This window comes from Macaca thibetana, chromosome 12 (assembly GCF_024542745.1).
Source record: "Macaca thibetana thibetana isolate TM-01 chromosome 12, ASM2454274v1, whole genome shotgun sequence".
Lineage (NCBI taxonomy): Eukaryota > Metazoa > Chordata > Mammalia > Primates > Cercopithecidae > Macaca > Macaca thibetana.
Window position 1 is genome coordinate 27,713,603 of NC_065589.1, and position 16,415 is coordinate 27,730,017.

Genomic DNA, 16,415 nt, shown 5'->3' on the forward strand with positions numbered 1-16,415 from the left:
GACAAAACTTTTATACTAAAAAATTCTATAACTGGACAAAAGCATTGCCATTCATTGAGCACTGACCATATGACATGCTTTATATGAAATATTGATGATCCCTACAGCAGTCTTCAGGGTGACTATTATTATCCCCTACTATTATATCATTTCTCTAAGGCCTAGAAGTGGGATTTGAATCCAGGGCTGTCTCACTCCTGCCTGTTTATTTTTCTAATCCTCTACACTGCTCCTCTGAACTCAGCCATGCCTACTTCAGTTGGGTTTCACAAGAGGCTTTCACATGGTTTTTAAAATAAGGCTTGAAATTTGAAACAGACTTTTAAAACATATACATATTTCAATTACTGTTTATCAGATCATGTCATCTTCTTGAGCCTTGCTCAAATTATTTTTCCATGCTGATCCTACAATTTTTTTTTTAAAGAATAAAGAAAAGCTGGCAAACACATTTGCTGGCCAAGATTGAGATTTATAGTCTAATAGTCTATTAAGTAAGATAAAAGATACAACATCTCTTTTAGAAATGCCAACATCTACATTTCTTTCATCTCTCTACTGTTGGGCATCATAGTGTGTGCCAGATGTACTGGTGACTGTAGAAGTAGACCAAAAAGTCCAATACTCATTCCAGCATCAGGATCTTGAAGAGTCTTCATTTCAGAGAAAACAGTATTTTTTTTCTCAATTGCTTTGGCATTTTCCTAGTAGGAGAAACCAAGAAGAATAGTCTTTAGATCTAGATAGTCCTTAGATCTAGAGTATCAATAAAGAGCAAAGTCAAAAGTGGTAAATTAAATTAAATGATGACTAAAGTGAATTGGGTCTAGTGTAACCTGGTGTGAAATACTATTGGATACTGTACTTTCAGTAGAGTGTTTTATTCAGAGCAAAAGACATTCATTGTTGAGACAGACAATGAAAGTATAAGAACTATAGAAATAACTAGGGGAAAATGTAGCAAAGATAAAGAGAACAAGAGACCAATGCTGCTTTTGAAGGGTCAGCTTTTTAAAAACTGTATTCTGGCTTCCTTTGTAATTAGTGCTCTTTATTTAGACTAAGGCAATCTGAGTCACTCTAGACTCCGGCAGGCTTGTTGTAGCTCCTAACATTATATTTTAAATTACAGAGTATAAAGAATTAGGAATTCTAAAACATAAAGTTTATTTTGACCCTAAACTGGTTTAATTAAAACTAATATAAGATGTAGCTTGAGTTATATAGATATTAGTAACAGTATGTCTTCTAGCCTCTAATAATTTTTCTTAAATAGACTTACAGAAGTGGTAAGTTTCCACCCTCTCTGGAAGGAACCCGATCTCTTTCAAAGAAGAAATGCTGCATCACCCTAACTTACTTTTATTGTTTCTTAATGCATATATGAGGTCTACCATTGTAATAGTATTACTGGTTTTAACAATCAACCCAATTATTCTCCCACTGCCTCCCTCAACACACTAGTTGTTTGAAGGCATCTTTGTTAGATTTTGCATGAATTGGGATTTTACTTTAACTGTAAAATTGATTTTCTTTGAATTCTAACATGCTAATAAGTCTTTTAATTAGCTTTCCTTTGCAATGTCAATATCTATTCTATTCATGTGGTTCCCTCTAGTGGTTAATATAACATTAAAATTCTGTTCTTTCTTCTCAGAAAATACAGGTTTGCTTGTTTTCCTTAACAAGTGTTATACAACAAGGCTCTTTTTCGAGAATACTAACACATTGCCCCTTCCACTCCAGTGTTTATTCTTACTTTGTTGCATTAGAAGCAATGGTCCATGGGAAGCATCTAATTTAAGGTTTATAACTGTAGAGACATCAGAAGATGTCTTATTTTTAATATATATTATATGTGAGAAAAATATTAATTGAAATTTTAAGATTTGAGTTCATTTAAAAGCATTTATTGACCAGTCTCTCTACTTTGGACATCATGCTGGATGCTGTAGAACCTACAGAGATAATTATGATATAGGTCCCCAACTGTGACACATTTCCTTGATCTTTCAGCTAAAAATATGTATAAAAAACTGGTTCTACAGGATTTTGCATAGTGGAGTAAAATGTATTTGCAAGGATTTCTCTGGTGAAATAGAGTATTTCTTGATTCTGAAATACAAAACAGAAATAAAAGTTCTCCCTTGCCTATATAATAATTTAGCATTAGGGTTTAAGTAGGGCCCCTAGAAAAACTGAATCTCAGTTAAAAAGGGCCCCGTAGGCTGGGCGCTGTGGCTCATGGCTGAAATCCCAACACTTGGGGAGGCTGAGGCGGGCAGATCACGAGGTCAGGAGATCCAGACCATCCTGGCTAACACGGTGAAACCCCGCCTCTACTAAAAATACAAAAAATTAGCCGGGCGTGGTGGTGGGCACCTGTAGTCCCAGCTACTCAGGAGGCTGAGGCAGGAGAATGGCATGAACCCAGGAGGCAGAGCTTGCAGTGAACTGAGATCACACCACTGCATTCCAGTCTGGGCGACAGAGCGAGACTCCGTCTCAAAAAATAAATAAATAAATAAAAAGGCCCCTTAATTTATACAAAAGATAAGAAAAATATATGCCTCCAATGATGTGATTAACATTATAAATCAACTTGGTTTTTGTTGTTGTTGTTAGTTTTTTAACTATATATTTTTTCTTTAATATACAACAGTTGCAGAACACAACTTTAAAAGATGTTACATTCTACTTAATAAAAATTATAAACATAACTTGAGAGAATCTGCCTTTAGAATCATCTATAATATTCAGTGCTGCACAAGGGCCTTAACATTCTAGTACAATGAGCTAATACTATATGAACAGTAAGTGAGAAAGCTCCCACTTAGTTTATGACACTATAGGAACAAGTATTTAGGAGCCATCTTCAATGGCATCCTCTACCATTCTTTTCCACAGTCACTCAGGCAGTACATACTTTACCTTCACATTTTTTTCCTTTGGGAAACTGTTGACAGCTCATTTTTGACTTTGGCTAACCAAGGTCCCCTAAGGAAGGGAAAAAAAGAGCCTTGCTTTTTACTCAAGCATAAGCAATACTGGGAGATCCCCACAATTTGGGACTGTATTGGAAGTAAGTGACCACTTTTTTGAAGCCAGCTAGTATCTCTGAATCCTCTTAGACATTTATGTCTCAGTGAAAAGGCCTCGGGTATGGCTGAAGTTCCCAAACCCTACTGTGGTAGAGCTCTAGAAAAATAAGCATCTTAGAAGCAATAAAAGGGAAGGAGGAGTCTGCTCAGGCTATACTATTTCCCCACCACAGACACAGCACTAAAGAGGGATGGAGGAAGTAACTATCTGCTCTTTAAGGGATCCTCATATAAATAATTGGTCCCTCTTTGAATTGCTTATTTAAATGTACGTTTCTGAAGTGCTGTTGAAATACAAACATATATATGACCAGATAGAAGGAAAAGATGGAACATAATTATTTAAATATAACACACTAGAGAGAAAGGCAATATAAGAAATATAAATTCTTGGGGTGGGGCACGGTGGCTCACGCCTGTAATCCCAGCACTTTGGGAGGCCAAGGCGAGCACATCATGAGGTCAGGAAATTGAGACCATCCTGGCTAACACAGTGAAATCCCGTCTCTACTAAAAATACAATAAATAAATAAATAAATAAATAAATAAATAAATAAATAAATAAATAAATGAAACATTAGCCGGGTGAGGTGCCAGGCACCTGTAGTCCCAGCTACTCAGGAGGCTGAGGCAGGAGAATCGCTTGAACCCAGGAGGCAGAGCTTGCAGTGAACCGAGATCACACCACTGCACTCCAGCCTGGGTGACAGAGCAAGACTCCGTCTCAAAAAAAAGAAGAAATATAAATTCTCGTTCCCTTCCGAAAGGTTCTAAACACAATGTGAAAAACCTCTTTTTATGTGAGTGCCACCAATCGTATGGCATTCATGGGATTAGGGGAAAAATAATTTTCCTTTATAAAAAGGTCCCCCAAATAAAATTGTTTAGATGATAATATAAGGAGGAAAGTGTTGAATATTATTCATCTAAAAATTGGTATTTCTGATTAACTAAATACCTGTTAATAGAAGAACTGTTTCTTCTTTAAGGCATCATCATGTATAGCCATCCTTATCCAGGAGTGCAAGATCAAGAACAAGCCACGTAAGCAGATATCTTTAGCATGACTACTTTCTCCTTGACATGGCTGAGCCTCTGTATAAAGTGCTGTAATTGGAAATCACAGTTGTATCTGAATGAATGTCAATCTAGAAGGGCTGGTAATATGTCACTGACAGGGATAAAAGGAAGTTTCTGCAAGGGTGTAGAGTGGGCTTGCCAAGTAGAGCTTGTTGACTGCAGACTCACAGCGTTTGCTGCTTTTATAAGTCAAGTGATAAGTGCTACATCACTTCAACTTCCCTGCATAGCAAATAAGTATGGTTTCTGTGCTCAAGAAGGATACATCCCTTGCACAGACTCTGTAACCGCTGGAGACCGAGGTTTTTCTATCAAATATCCCTAGTCAATTCCGATGCACTAGAACTACATCTATTCTGGGGTCACGGCGGAGTCACGTTGGAGATATTATCTGGCTGCCTTGCAGGATGCCTTATTTGTGTCACAGCCAACTCTTGTACTGTTTTGTTGATGGTTTTGGTTATGAATCTTTCTGAGAGGAAAAGAGTTCCAAAAACTTACGTGTGTTTTCCTCTCCCTATTGCTCACTCTAGAATCAGCAGTTTAATCGATATTTTAGTGGCACTGTCTATCTTGATGGGCTACTCTGTCACCACCGCCAGCTTTGTCACCTATGTTGTAAGGGAACATCAAACCAAAGCCAAACAGTTGCAGCACATTTCAGGCATTGGTGTGACATGCTACTGGGTAACAAACTTCATTTATGACATGGTGAGTAACGTATGCCATTCGTTGCAGGAAATAAAAGATTAATTTGGATAGAAGACATCAGTTTTCTATTCAAGAGTTATTTACTCTAGTTTGTTCAAATCGTTGTGACAACGACAGGAAATAAAGAAAATGACTTGAGTCAGGCTTATCTTTATCCAGTGGTTGGAGGAAAGATAACCTAGCTGCCCTCATCTCCGTGGACTAGATCAGATTCCCTAGGGCACTTAAAATGTGTATTTCTGCGCCCCACTCCAGATCTGTTAAGTCCATATCTTAGGAGGGGAGTGTGGAGAATATGCATTTTTAAAAAGATCCGCCAGATGATTTTAAGCATGCTGAAGTCTTACTGTCAGTCCTGTGGAGAAATAGAAGCTTAGCAGCAACATACCCTTACCTAATTGTGCCAAACAATCAAGCTTATAAAAATTTAATCAACTAATAGTGAAAAATGTGAAGTAGTAGCCCCTGCTAATGACACATTAAAGAAGATTAGTAGGAAAAAGAAGGAATGTATTTCACTGATAGCTCTCTCATTTGCATAAAATGGTCCCAAGTTCAGATGGTTGTTCGTGACTCCAAACATACCAATGTTGGCCAAAAGCCCAGGATGGGTATGCATTTGCCTGGTGATTATGGTGAAAGTGTCTGAGTTGCTGTCAAGATCATTGGCTTAAAGGGTTGGAGAGTAATTAACTGCATTATCCATTTTGTTAATGTATCCAGTGAGGTCTAAAATGTGTTTGTTGTAGAAGTCAAATCTAAAAGAATAGTAATGACTGTTCAGGACTTAACAAGAGCTTTAATGTTAAGAAAATTTCAAGTACATACTTCTGTGAAGGTCTAGTTAGTACTTTAGGATTCTGTTGTCTTATATCTGGAGCTCATTCCAATTTAGGAGATTCTTCCCCGACCTGCCAATTAAATTGCCACCACCTTCATTGTGTCCATCTTCCTGCAAACTCCTCAGCATTTAATATTTCTACTTGCCAACAAAATGCTAAGCTCTTTGTTCATATACCTGTGATTACGAGGATATGTGGGACCCGATGCCCTGCTGCTTTGCACAGAGTGGTTCACACTGATAACCAAGCTTCAGAAATCAACCATCTGAGAGAGTTCCAGGATTCAAAATGAAATCAATACTTTGAGGACTGAATGTAATACCAAGATACCTGGCTGTCTTATCTTTCTCACTGAACCTCTGTCACTGAACCATCCCAAGTCTCAAAGCCTAAGGCAGGAACACCAGGGACTCCTTGTATATCTGTTAAAGATGGAGATTGGCTTAACCTCATATTGCAGGAGACAAATTCTAAAGTGAAATCAATGTAAAATAAGTTGAATGTTACAAGCAATGGGAACATAAATAAGAATTCATTTCTTCAAATTTTTCTAGGTCAACTTGTTGGAGTTTTAAACTAGATGGGTTATTGATTTTTTTTTTTGAAAAATGCTTGTCACATATTAAACATTGTTTTAAATATTTCCATAGGTTTTCTACTTGGTGCCTGTAGCATTTTCAATTGGTATCATTGCGATTTTCAAGTTACCTGCATTCTACAGTGAAAACAACCTAGGCGCCGTATCTCTTCTACTTCTCCTGTTTGGGTAAGCTGCTGATTAAACAATGAAAGAAGAATTAATAGAATTAAATGCCCCTAGATACAAATAGGACTAAATCTCATTAGCTAAATTACAATTGTCTTGGGGTTTCATTTGACATGAGTGAGACTAACAATACATTGCACTTGCTAGTCCATAGACTGTAAAGTATACTTTTGAAAATTAATGTTATTAATAGTAATACCTAAAATTAATAAGCATTTATTGGGTGCCAAGTGTCATGCTTTCTAATTTACATATGTGATCTCATTTACATAAAATGAAAGCTTTCGAATGACTAGAAAATATGTATACATGTATAAATTTATGTATTGACTATATGAGTATACATAGCATTATAAAGTGCATATATATTCATGTATATTTATTTATATTTATCTTTTTATAGATGTCTAAGGACACACATAATATTGTTTCTATAGTAAGCTAATATAGGTAATACAGGCTCATATAATCAATGCTTAGCATAACAAATCTTTCTGCCCTGAATACATGGTAGTAACCCTTAATTAGCAATTGTAGCTGATGCAGAAACTCTGTCTCTAGATCTATTTAATTGCCCCCCAAATTGCTCAAGGTTTTGCTCAAAACAGGCTAGCCAGCTTCTAAGCATGCTCTTTCTGCTCAGCTAGACTTGAACCATGTCATTACTTTTCCTCAACTTTAAATTATAAGATTTATACTGATTAAACTCATATTTCTGAGCAACCAAAAAGGCTTGCCTAGGTGGGATAATACCATATTCAGGAGAGATTAATTTGTAGTTTTAATGATGTAGAACTACTCAAGGTTTCTTAAAAGAGGCTTTTTTCTGTTTTTTAAAAACACTCTTTGGATTTTTTTGTCAAAAAGGAATGAAAGAGAGATCTAGTTACAAGGCTTGACAACTCATCCCTAATGGTTATTTTTACTTTGGAAGCCCATTTAAATGGTTATTTTTTGTAAAATAGAATAACTAAGGCATTTCTTTTTTGAGACGGGATCTCACTCTGTCACCCAGACTGGAGTGCAGTGGCATGATCACAGCTCACCACAGTTTGACCTCCCGGACTTAGGTGAGCCTCCCACCTCAGCCTCCCAAATAACCAGGACTACAGGTGCATGCCACGATGCCCGGCTGATTTTCGTATTTTTCTGTAGGAGACAGGGTTTTGCCAAGTTGCTCACGCTAGTCTCAAACTCCTGGGCTCAAGTGATCCACCTGCCTCAGCCTCCTAAAGCGTTAGTATTACAGGTGTGAGCCACCATGCCTGGCCAAGGCATAATTTTATTTCATCGTGTTTTTAACCTGCAGGTATGCAACATTTTCTTGGATGTACTTGCTGGCTGGACTCTTCCATGAAACAGGAATGGCCTTCATCACTTATGTCTGTGTCAACTTATTTTTTGGCATTAATTCCATTGTTTCCCTGTCAGTGGTATACTTTCTTTCCAAGGAAAAGCCTAATGATCCGGTAAGGTCCCTTATTAGTCTGCTAAATTTCAGTGAATTTATCAAAAGCTTCAACATGTTCCAGATAGAAAGATTTTATTTATTCTGCATAAAAAAGAAGAATATCATTTGATTCTATTAAATTTGGGAGAGGAGAAACTACAGCTTTTAAAATCCTTTTTGGGCCTCATCTAAGTTAATGCCTATCATTGTATGTACTGAGTGTCAAAACTATTGACACCTGATAGGGCTTGAATGGGGTGATGGAGGTGAAATCAGATGTATTGTGCGGCCCTACAGAAATCGCAACCATTGGTCAGCTAAACATCTTCCTCATTAACAAATTCTTATGGTATGGTGGTGACAAGGACAATGACTTAGTTATATGACTATGAGCTTCGATTCATTTGAACATTCATAGAGAAAAAACTTAATTCATCCCCTTTCAATCATGTATTGGAGACTACTTCATTGTAAGCATCACTTTCCATTCAGAGCTGACAATTACGATTAGTGAGAAGAGAAGCACTAACAGTGCCAGGCAATTGAACAGAAAAGAATAGAGAGGAAATGAAGTGAACTGAGGACTAGACAAGCATACTCTGGGAGAAGGAAGAAAATTCATGAAGTGGAAGTTGTTGGCCCACGTGTGAATAATGTGAAAAGGAGCTATTTGCCCCTCTTGGAGACATGTTGGCTCTTCTTCTACCTCATTTCACCATTTTAGTCACTCTCCAAGTAGGGATTATCTTGAGTTCCAAAACTTTACTGTACCAAGTACCTCCCTCCCTCAGGCACATAACGATACCCTGTGTCAGACCCCAACATGCTGGCTAGCCCTACATTCCTGGGATTAAAGGCAGGTCTAGAAATAATTTTGCCTCCAGGATTAGGTCCAACATTAAAGGTGGCCTCATATAATGATTTTCTGCTTGTATTTTGGTGATAAACATCCACGATTTACTATACTAAATAGTTATATGCAAATTCAGCCTACATGGGCAATAATTGTCAATCTAGATAAGCTTTTTAGGTTTCACTATTTGTCTACATCTATTTTTAAATTTTTATCAGCTTTTTGGAAGCTTAACACTGAGTTTTATTTTTATTTCTCTTATTTCAGACTTTAGAACTTATTTCTGAAACCCTCAAGCGCATTTTCCTGATTTTCCCACAATTCTGTTTTGGCTACGGTTTGATTGAACTTTCTCAACAACAGTCGGTCCTAGACTTCTTAAAAGCATATGGAGTGGAATACCCAAATGAAACCTTTGAGATGGATAAACTAGGTGCAATGTTTGTGGCTCTGGTTTCTCAGGGCACCATGTTTTTTTTCTTGAGACTCTTAATCAATGAATCCCTGATAAAGAAACTCAGGTAAATGTAAAGAAAGCATACGTTTGACATCTAAAACAGAACTCAATTCAAGCTATTGAGAAAGAAGTCAATAATCTAAGCTTTTCCATTGGTAATATGGAAATGTTTGGCTCAAAAACTGTAAAAAAAATTCTAGCATAATTCACTATTTTATTCTAGTAAATAGGTATCAAATCTCAATATGTGACTGCAACTATTGTTGTTGAGTGAGGGAATAAAATTAAATAAGCACAGTTGTTAACCTTAAAAAGATTAAGATACAGTGGTGAAGTGAAAATATGTACATAAACAAAAGATGTAGTCTTTGAGTTTGGGAAAATGGAAAACACTTTCTAGGCAGAAATGGGGAAAGAGGATTCAGTGTGGAGCATGTTGGCAATGAGTTTGGGAAAAGAAGACTAAGAAAAAGTGAAGACAGCATCATAAATGAGAAGAAATACACATGCAATTGACCCAGCAATTCCATTTCTGGAATGCTTACATATATGCTCACAGATATACAGACTTATGTATGTTTAAAGTTATTCATCATAGTAACCATTTCCAATAGCAAAAGAATAGAAACAGCATAAACGTCCTTCATTTAGGGACTAATAGAACATTAAGCAGCCATTAGAAAGAATGATATGGTTCTCTATGTAACATTTGGAAGTGTCTTTAATATTTACTAATTTAAAAATGCAAGGTTCAGAACTATATGTAAAGTAGATTGCCATTCAAGTTAAACAGAAAAGAATTATTTATGCAGACATATCCATAGACTATCTCTAATTGTGAGTGCCTCTCCTGATGAGAGAGACACATGGTTGAAGATGACCAGTTTTCACTATATATTCTTCGGTACCATTTAAATTTTAATGACATGTACATGTATCATCTATTGAAAAATAAAATTTTAAGTAAATAATGAGAGGAAATAAAAGAGCAGAGAGAGAGAAATATATTAGAGCATATTTAAGACAGAAGTATTATAATTTAATTAGAACATAGAATAAATGTAAGAAAAAAGTAGGAGTTACAGTTTAACATGCAGTTGGGAGATTATGGAATCTCTTAAATGCTTGATAAAGAGATATGGTTTGGGCTTTATTCAGCAAACAAATGGACATTCATTAAGAGTTTTTGAATGAGAAAAACATGAGGAAGTTGTGCTTGACGAAATGTAATTTTGTAGATGCAGTGCAGACTGGAATGGAAGAGTTAGAGACCCTGGAGCAGTTTTAGCTCCTGGAGAAATCTCGCTGAGAAGGATAAAAGCCTATAGGACTAGGCAGAAAATAATCCATGATAGGGTGTTATAAGGCGCGGTGGCTCATGCCTGTAATCCCAGCACTTTGGGAGGCCAAGGCGGGCAGATCACCTGAGGTCAGGAGTTCGAGACCAGCCTGACGAACATGGTGAAACCCCATCTATACTAAAAATACAAGAACTAGCTGGACGTGATGGTGCGTGCCTGTAATCCTAGCTACTGGGGAGGTTCAGGCACGAGAATCGCTTGAACCCAGGAGGCGGAGGTTGCAGTGAGCTGAGATGGCGCCACTGCACTCCAGCCTAGGCGGCAGAGCCAGACTCCGTCTCAAAAAAAAAAAAAAAAAAAAAAAACAAAAAAAAGCCTTTCCAGTATTTGGAGACTGACTACATGATTTTGGAATAAGGAAGATTAGAAGAAACATTACGGTTGGGGTCTTTGGGGATCTCTTCAGAAGAAACTGGGACATTGGGAAGAAAACCTGGATTGATTTCTTTAATTAATTAATTTATTTTTTATTTTTTTTTTTGGTATTTGTTAGCCAAGATATCAAGGTGGGTTTGGGACTTAATGAGTTTGGAGGGCTGATAACCTTAAAATATTGGCTAAATCCTAGGTGAGACATTAATAGTAAAACAAGTACAGAATAATGATAGCATTCATATTATTGATGATTATAAAAGTAGATATATCTGCTGTACAATATTGTGCCTATAGTTAACAATACTGTATTGTGCACTTAAAATTTTGTTAAAAGGGCAGATCTTATGCTGTTTCTAAAATTAAAAAATAAAAAGTAGAGACGCTTTTTAAATTTAATTGAAAAAAATTTTTTTTTGAGACGGAGTCTTGCTCTGCTGCCCAGGCTAGAGTGCAGTAGTGTGATCTTGGCTCACTGCAACCTCTGCCTCCCGCGTTCAAGCAATTCTCCTGCCTCAGCCTTCCAAGCAGCTGGGACTACAGGCGTGCACCACCATGCCTGTGTAATTTTTGTATTTTTAGTAGAGACAGAGTTTTGACAGGTTGGCCAGGCTGGTCTTGAACTTCTGACCTCAGGTGATCCGCCTGCCTCAGCCTCTCAAAGTGCTGCGATTATAGGGGTGAGCCACTGCACCTGGCTGAAAGGATTTTTTTTTTTAAAGGTGATCATTGGTCTTAGGTTTGTAGATGATGAGTTTTCCTAACGATTCTGGAGTTCCTTACTCCCTCTCTCAGGAACTAACCTTCAAACACTTCCTTATTACTGAAATTAGAATTATAAATCTTAACAGTGGATCTGTAAACATTTAAGGCATGGAGAACAAAAGCTGTTTCACAAATATCATGGTGAATACAGTGAAGAGGGTCTATACAGATTTCTTAGGTTATCTGAGTAGCATAATTCATTACAAATGTAAAAGAAGTCTAATGATAACTAGTACACTGTTAGCAACATGAAAACCCATCAAAACATGTCAAAATTGAATAATGTCATTTCAAAATCATTGATGTAAAATCACTGGGTCCATTTTTAGGCTTTTCTTCAGAAAATTTAATTCTTCACATGTAAGGGAGACAATAGATGAGGATGAAGATGTGCGGGCTGAGAGATTAAGAGTTGAGAGTGGTGCGGCTGAATTTGACCTGGTCCAACTTTATCGTCTCACAAAGACCTACCAACTTATCCACAAAAAGATTATAGCTGTAAACAACATCAGCATTGGGATACCTGCTGGAGAGGTAAGAAACTGTGTTTTGTTTCTAATTGTCCTTTTCATTGGCATACTGTGTGACAAATTAAAATCTTAATTATTGGCCAGGCACAGTGGCTCATGCCTATAATCTCAGCGCTTTGGGAGGCCAAGGTGGGCAGATCACTTGAGGTCAGGAATTTGAGATCAGCCTGGCCAATGTGGTAAAACCACGTCTCTACTAAAAATATAAAAATTAGCTAGGCATGGTGGCGCACGTCTGTAGTTCTAGCTACTCAGGAGGCTGAGGTACGAGAATCACTTGAACCTGGGAGGTGGAGGCTGCAGTGAGCTGAGATTGTACCACTGCACTCCAGCTTGGGTGACAGAGTGATTCTGCCTCAAAAAAAGAAAGAAAAAAAATCTTAATTATTTTTCCATAATTTTTTTCTAGAAATATAAAAGTTAATCTGAATATTTCCATAGGAAAAAATACACACATGCATATAGATACACACACACACACATATATACATACACATATATATGTATATGTATACACATATAGAGTCATCCCTCCATATCCATGGGAGATTGGTTCCAGGACCCCCAAGGATATCAAAATCCACAGAAATCCACAGATGTTCAAGTCCCTGATATAAAATAATGTAGTACTGCATATAATCTATGCACATCCCACTGTATGCTTTAAGTAATCTCTAGATTACTTACAATACCCAATGCAATGTAAATACTATGTAAATAGTAGTTATAGTGTATTGTTTAGGGAATAAGAACACAGGAACTCTGTACACGTTCAGTACAGATGCTTTGTTCCCCACTGAATATTTTCAATCCATAGTTGGTTGGATCTAAAGGTTAGAAACCCAGGGATAAGGAGGGCTGACTGTGTATATAATTTACATATGTCCAGGTATTAGGTTGGTGCCAAAGTTAATATTATTTACCCTATGAGTCTTCCCGCTTGGCAGAGGGAATTCAACAAGTCCTACCACACAGCAAGTCCTGAGCCCCTTCCTAAACTACTATCTACTTGCTCTGGGGTAGACTTTGGTCAGGAAGCCTGTTCAAGGTGCTGTCTTCACCCTTTCATTTCCAGTCCTCCTCAAAAAACATCATAAAGACATACGTTTTCGGAAGTGAGGTCCTAGGACTGCATCTATTTATTTATATTCTTGCCCTTCTCACAGAAGCAATATTAAAGCAGCATTGAAAAGAGAAAGCAAATATGGCTGTGCCACTTAGTTTTCCAAGCAGAGCTGCAAACTACACGCATCAAATTTATTTGACAGTACAAAGAAACTATTGCCTCAATAGCGTATTCAGTAAAGTTGTGATTTTGTGTGAATAATGTGAAATCTATAAATATAATTACTTTGTTGGGTTAGCAGATCTTATTTGTGGGGTATTTTATTATGTCACATAGAGGGATGATATAATATAATATCTAAAATAGGTCCTCTGTGTGTGTGTGTGTGTGTGTGTGTATACACACATGTTCAGATGGTTAAAGGAAAAAGAATACATAGTATCTATTTGTTTTAAAAGAGGAAGTTTTATCAAGAGCACTATACTACCCATGAATAATTCCAGTGATTTATTTATCTTGGTAATTTTTCACCCAGGGAGAAGAGGGAGAGATACAAAAGCAGTATGTCATTGGTTTGGATTAAGGTTTACATCTTCTTTTTCTCCCTGAAACCAGTGTTTTGGCCTTCTTGGAGTGAATGGAGCAGGAAAGACCACTATATTCAAGATGCTGACCGGAGACATCATTCCTTCAAGTGGAAACATTCTGATCAGAAATAAGACTGGGTATGAAAAACTAATGCTTCAATTTACCGAGTACAAAGTACTTCAATGAGAAAAATAATTGCAATGAACATTTAATGTTATTTTGTGGTTACAGTATTCAATCCTTAGGGGAGAACAAAGCTATTAAGGTGGGTGGAAATGTTTAAACCTTTAAATGTGAATCTGATAGTGGGATTATTTTATCCCTTTTTATCAAAGTCATTGACCACCATGACCAAAATAGAGCTACCTTCCCAGCATTTGGGAACCAGGAGGGATAAATCCTTTGAAATTCATCTGTGTTTTTTATTCTCTCAATTCAGATCTCTGGGTCACGTTGATTCTCACAGCTCATTAGTTGGCTACTGTCCTCAGGAAGATGCGTTAGATGACCTGGTAACTGTGGAAGAACATTTGTATTTCTATGCCAGGGTACATGGAATTCCAGAAAAGGATATTAAAGAAGTGAGTACAAGTGTGAAAAACTACATAATTTGAAACCATTATTGTTTCTGCTTCTGTCCCCCGCCCCACCATTTCCCCACAAAACCACCTGGAAAACTATGTCATTTTCCTTCTGGCAGTGGCAATGGCAGCGAGTCCCTCTTAGTTTGGTCATGTGTATTATATATGCACCTATGAAATTAGGTGTAGAAGCTCCTTGGCCTGTGTTTGTTCAGTTACCCTTTTAAGAACTATTAAACAGAGAATCACACTTGCGTTAGGCTGTGGGCTGAGCATTGGCTGGTGATGCCTGTACATCTTGTAGTGTTTGGATGAGCACTGACACAAAGAGTTAACGGCAAAACGCCCAAGTAAAATAGATTAGTTTCCACTTTGGTTTTTAATCTATGGCTTTATATCTCACTGCAACTATTTGCCATTTTAATGAGATGGCTAACCCTTAGGGCAGTTTCTTCTACTTTTGCAATCCTGAGGATCTGTTGTTTAAGTTCAACCAGGATTTCATTATTTGCCAGGACTATTTAACTACAGAAATAACTACAAGAACCCATGATTCCTAATGTGCTAACGTTTTGATACTAGGTCAGTTTTAAATAGACTGAAAGCCTTTATGACAACTCACCCCTCAGTAAGAAGAAAGAGGAAGCAGCGATAACAGTCAGTGAGAACCCTGCCTTGTGAATTCTGTTTTAGCTCTATTAAGCCTTACTAGAGAATCTTGTGGTAATGCAGCAAAAAGTTCAATCTGCAATTGTAAACACACACACACATTTGATGGGGGAGGGAATCCCATCTGAAAATGAACCTCCAAAGAATCTCTTCAAATAAACTATTAATCTTAAAGTGATTCTTTGAAAATAAAAATAAAATCTAGTTGAATTTAAGTGTTTGCATTTTTTCTCCCCAGATATATTCTGCATGATGAAATTTTCTTTTCATGAGCATCTTTTTTTCTATTTAGTGCTTTAAGGGTTTTGGCACAGGAAGGTCAACCTAACTCCTCTTTTATTGCCCACAGACTGTTCATAAACTCCTTCGGAGACTTCACCTGATACCCTTCAAGGACAGAGCTACCTCCATGTGCAGTTATGGCACAAAAAGAAAATTATCCACTGCACTAGCTTTGATAGGGAAACCTTCCATTCTACTGCTGGTAAGAGAATCATTATTTTAAAAGGCCACTCCATAATTAGAACAGCATATCTGATTGTATGTGTTAACATTTCATCATCATGATTGCAGTCAACATTTATGGAGGTCTCACTATGTGTTAGCTATTGTACAAAGCACTTTATGTACACTATCTCAATAAAGGAGTTTATATCAGCAAATAATTTGTTACCACAACAATATGCCCTCGAAAATGTTTTATCTGAAAGCAATGGCTTAGTGCATTTCAGAGGAAACACTGGCATGGAAATGGGAAGTGAAACAAATTCAAGGTACTCAAGTAAGTTATGGAATATGGTAGAATTTGATTCCCATCTATTGAAGAAATCATCTCTCTTTTTCTGTTAGGAACTGAGTAGGTAAACTCATATTTTCCAGCTTCTACTATGGAGGACAGGCACATTTTAGGACAATGTGTTGAACTAAATTTTATTTCCTTGTTGCTTAAAAATGAGTTATCTAGCTTAGGATGTGATGCATACCATCCTATTTCATCTGAATGGGGGGTGGTGTAGGATGGGGAAGAAATGCATTCCACATTTACATTTTTCTTAAGAGACGGAGAATTTAATTGATCACCTGGAAATAGAAATTACACATAGTAGTAATGTTAATATTTTGCACCTCAAGTCTAACTTTGTAAAAGGGTATTTATTTCAGAGAAATATACTCGCCCTTATTTTGGAAAATCCCCTTCATTCAAGGACCTCCAAACTCTGAAA

General features: G+C 37.1%; 1 protein-coding gene and 1 long non-coding RNA gene across 2 annotated transcripts in view; one reads left to right on the forward strand and one right to left on the reverse strand.

Moving 5' to 3' along the window:
* The window catches only part of ABCA12 (ATP binding cassette subfamily A member 12), a 308,829-nt gene that overhangs the window by 276,929 nt on the left and 15,485 nt on the right, over positions 1-16,415 (forward strand). Inside the window, exons 41-49 of the mRNA XM_050751315.1 lie at positions 4,091-4,145; positions 4,715-4,892; positions 6,385-6,500; positions 7,810-7,969; positions 9,071-9,324; positions 12,088-12,292; positions 13,970-14,079; positions 14,382-14,523; positions 15,542-15,676. Coding sequence (XP_050607272.1) covers positions 4,091-4,145; positions 4,715-4,892; positions 6,385-6,500; positions 7,810-7,969; positions 9,071-9,324; positions 12,088-12,292; positions 13,970-14,079; positions 14,382-14,523; positions 15,542-15,676 — 1,355 coding nt within the window. The remainder of the gene's footprint in view (positions 1-4,090; positions 4,146-4,714; positions 4,893-6,384; positions 6,501-7,809; positions 7,970-9,070; positions 9,325-12,087; positions 12,293-13,969; positions 14,080-14,381; positions 14,524-15,541; positions 15,677-16,415) is intronic.
* Positions 1-16,415, reverse strand: part of LOC126932467 (uncharacterized) — a 158,505-nt gene that overhangs the window by 1,090 nt on the left and 141,000 nt on the right. Inside the window, exons 3-4 of the long non-coding RNA XR_007718197.1 lie at positions 15,146-15,268; positions 1-704 (exon numbers count right to left, since the gene is read on the reverse strand). The exon at positions 1-704 is cut by the window's left edge and continues 1,090 nt beyond it. This is a non-coding gene — a long non-coding RNA (uncharacterized LOC126932467). The remainder of the gene's footprint in view (positions 705-15,145; positions 15,269-16,415) is intronic.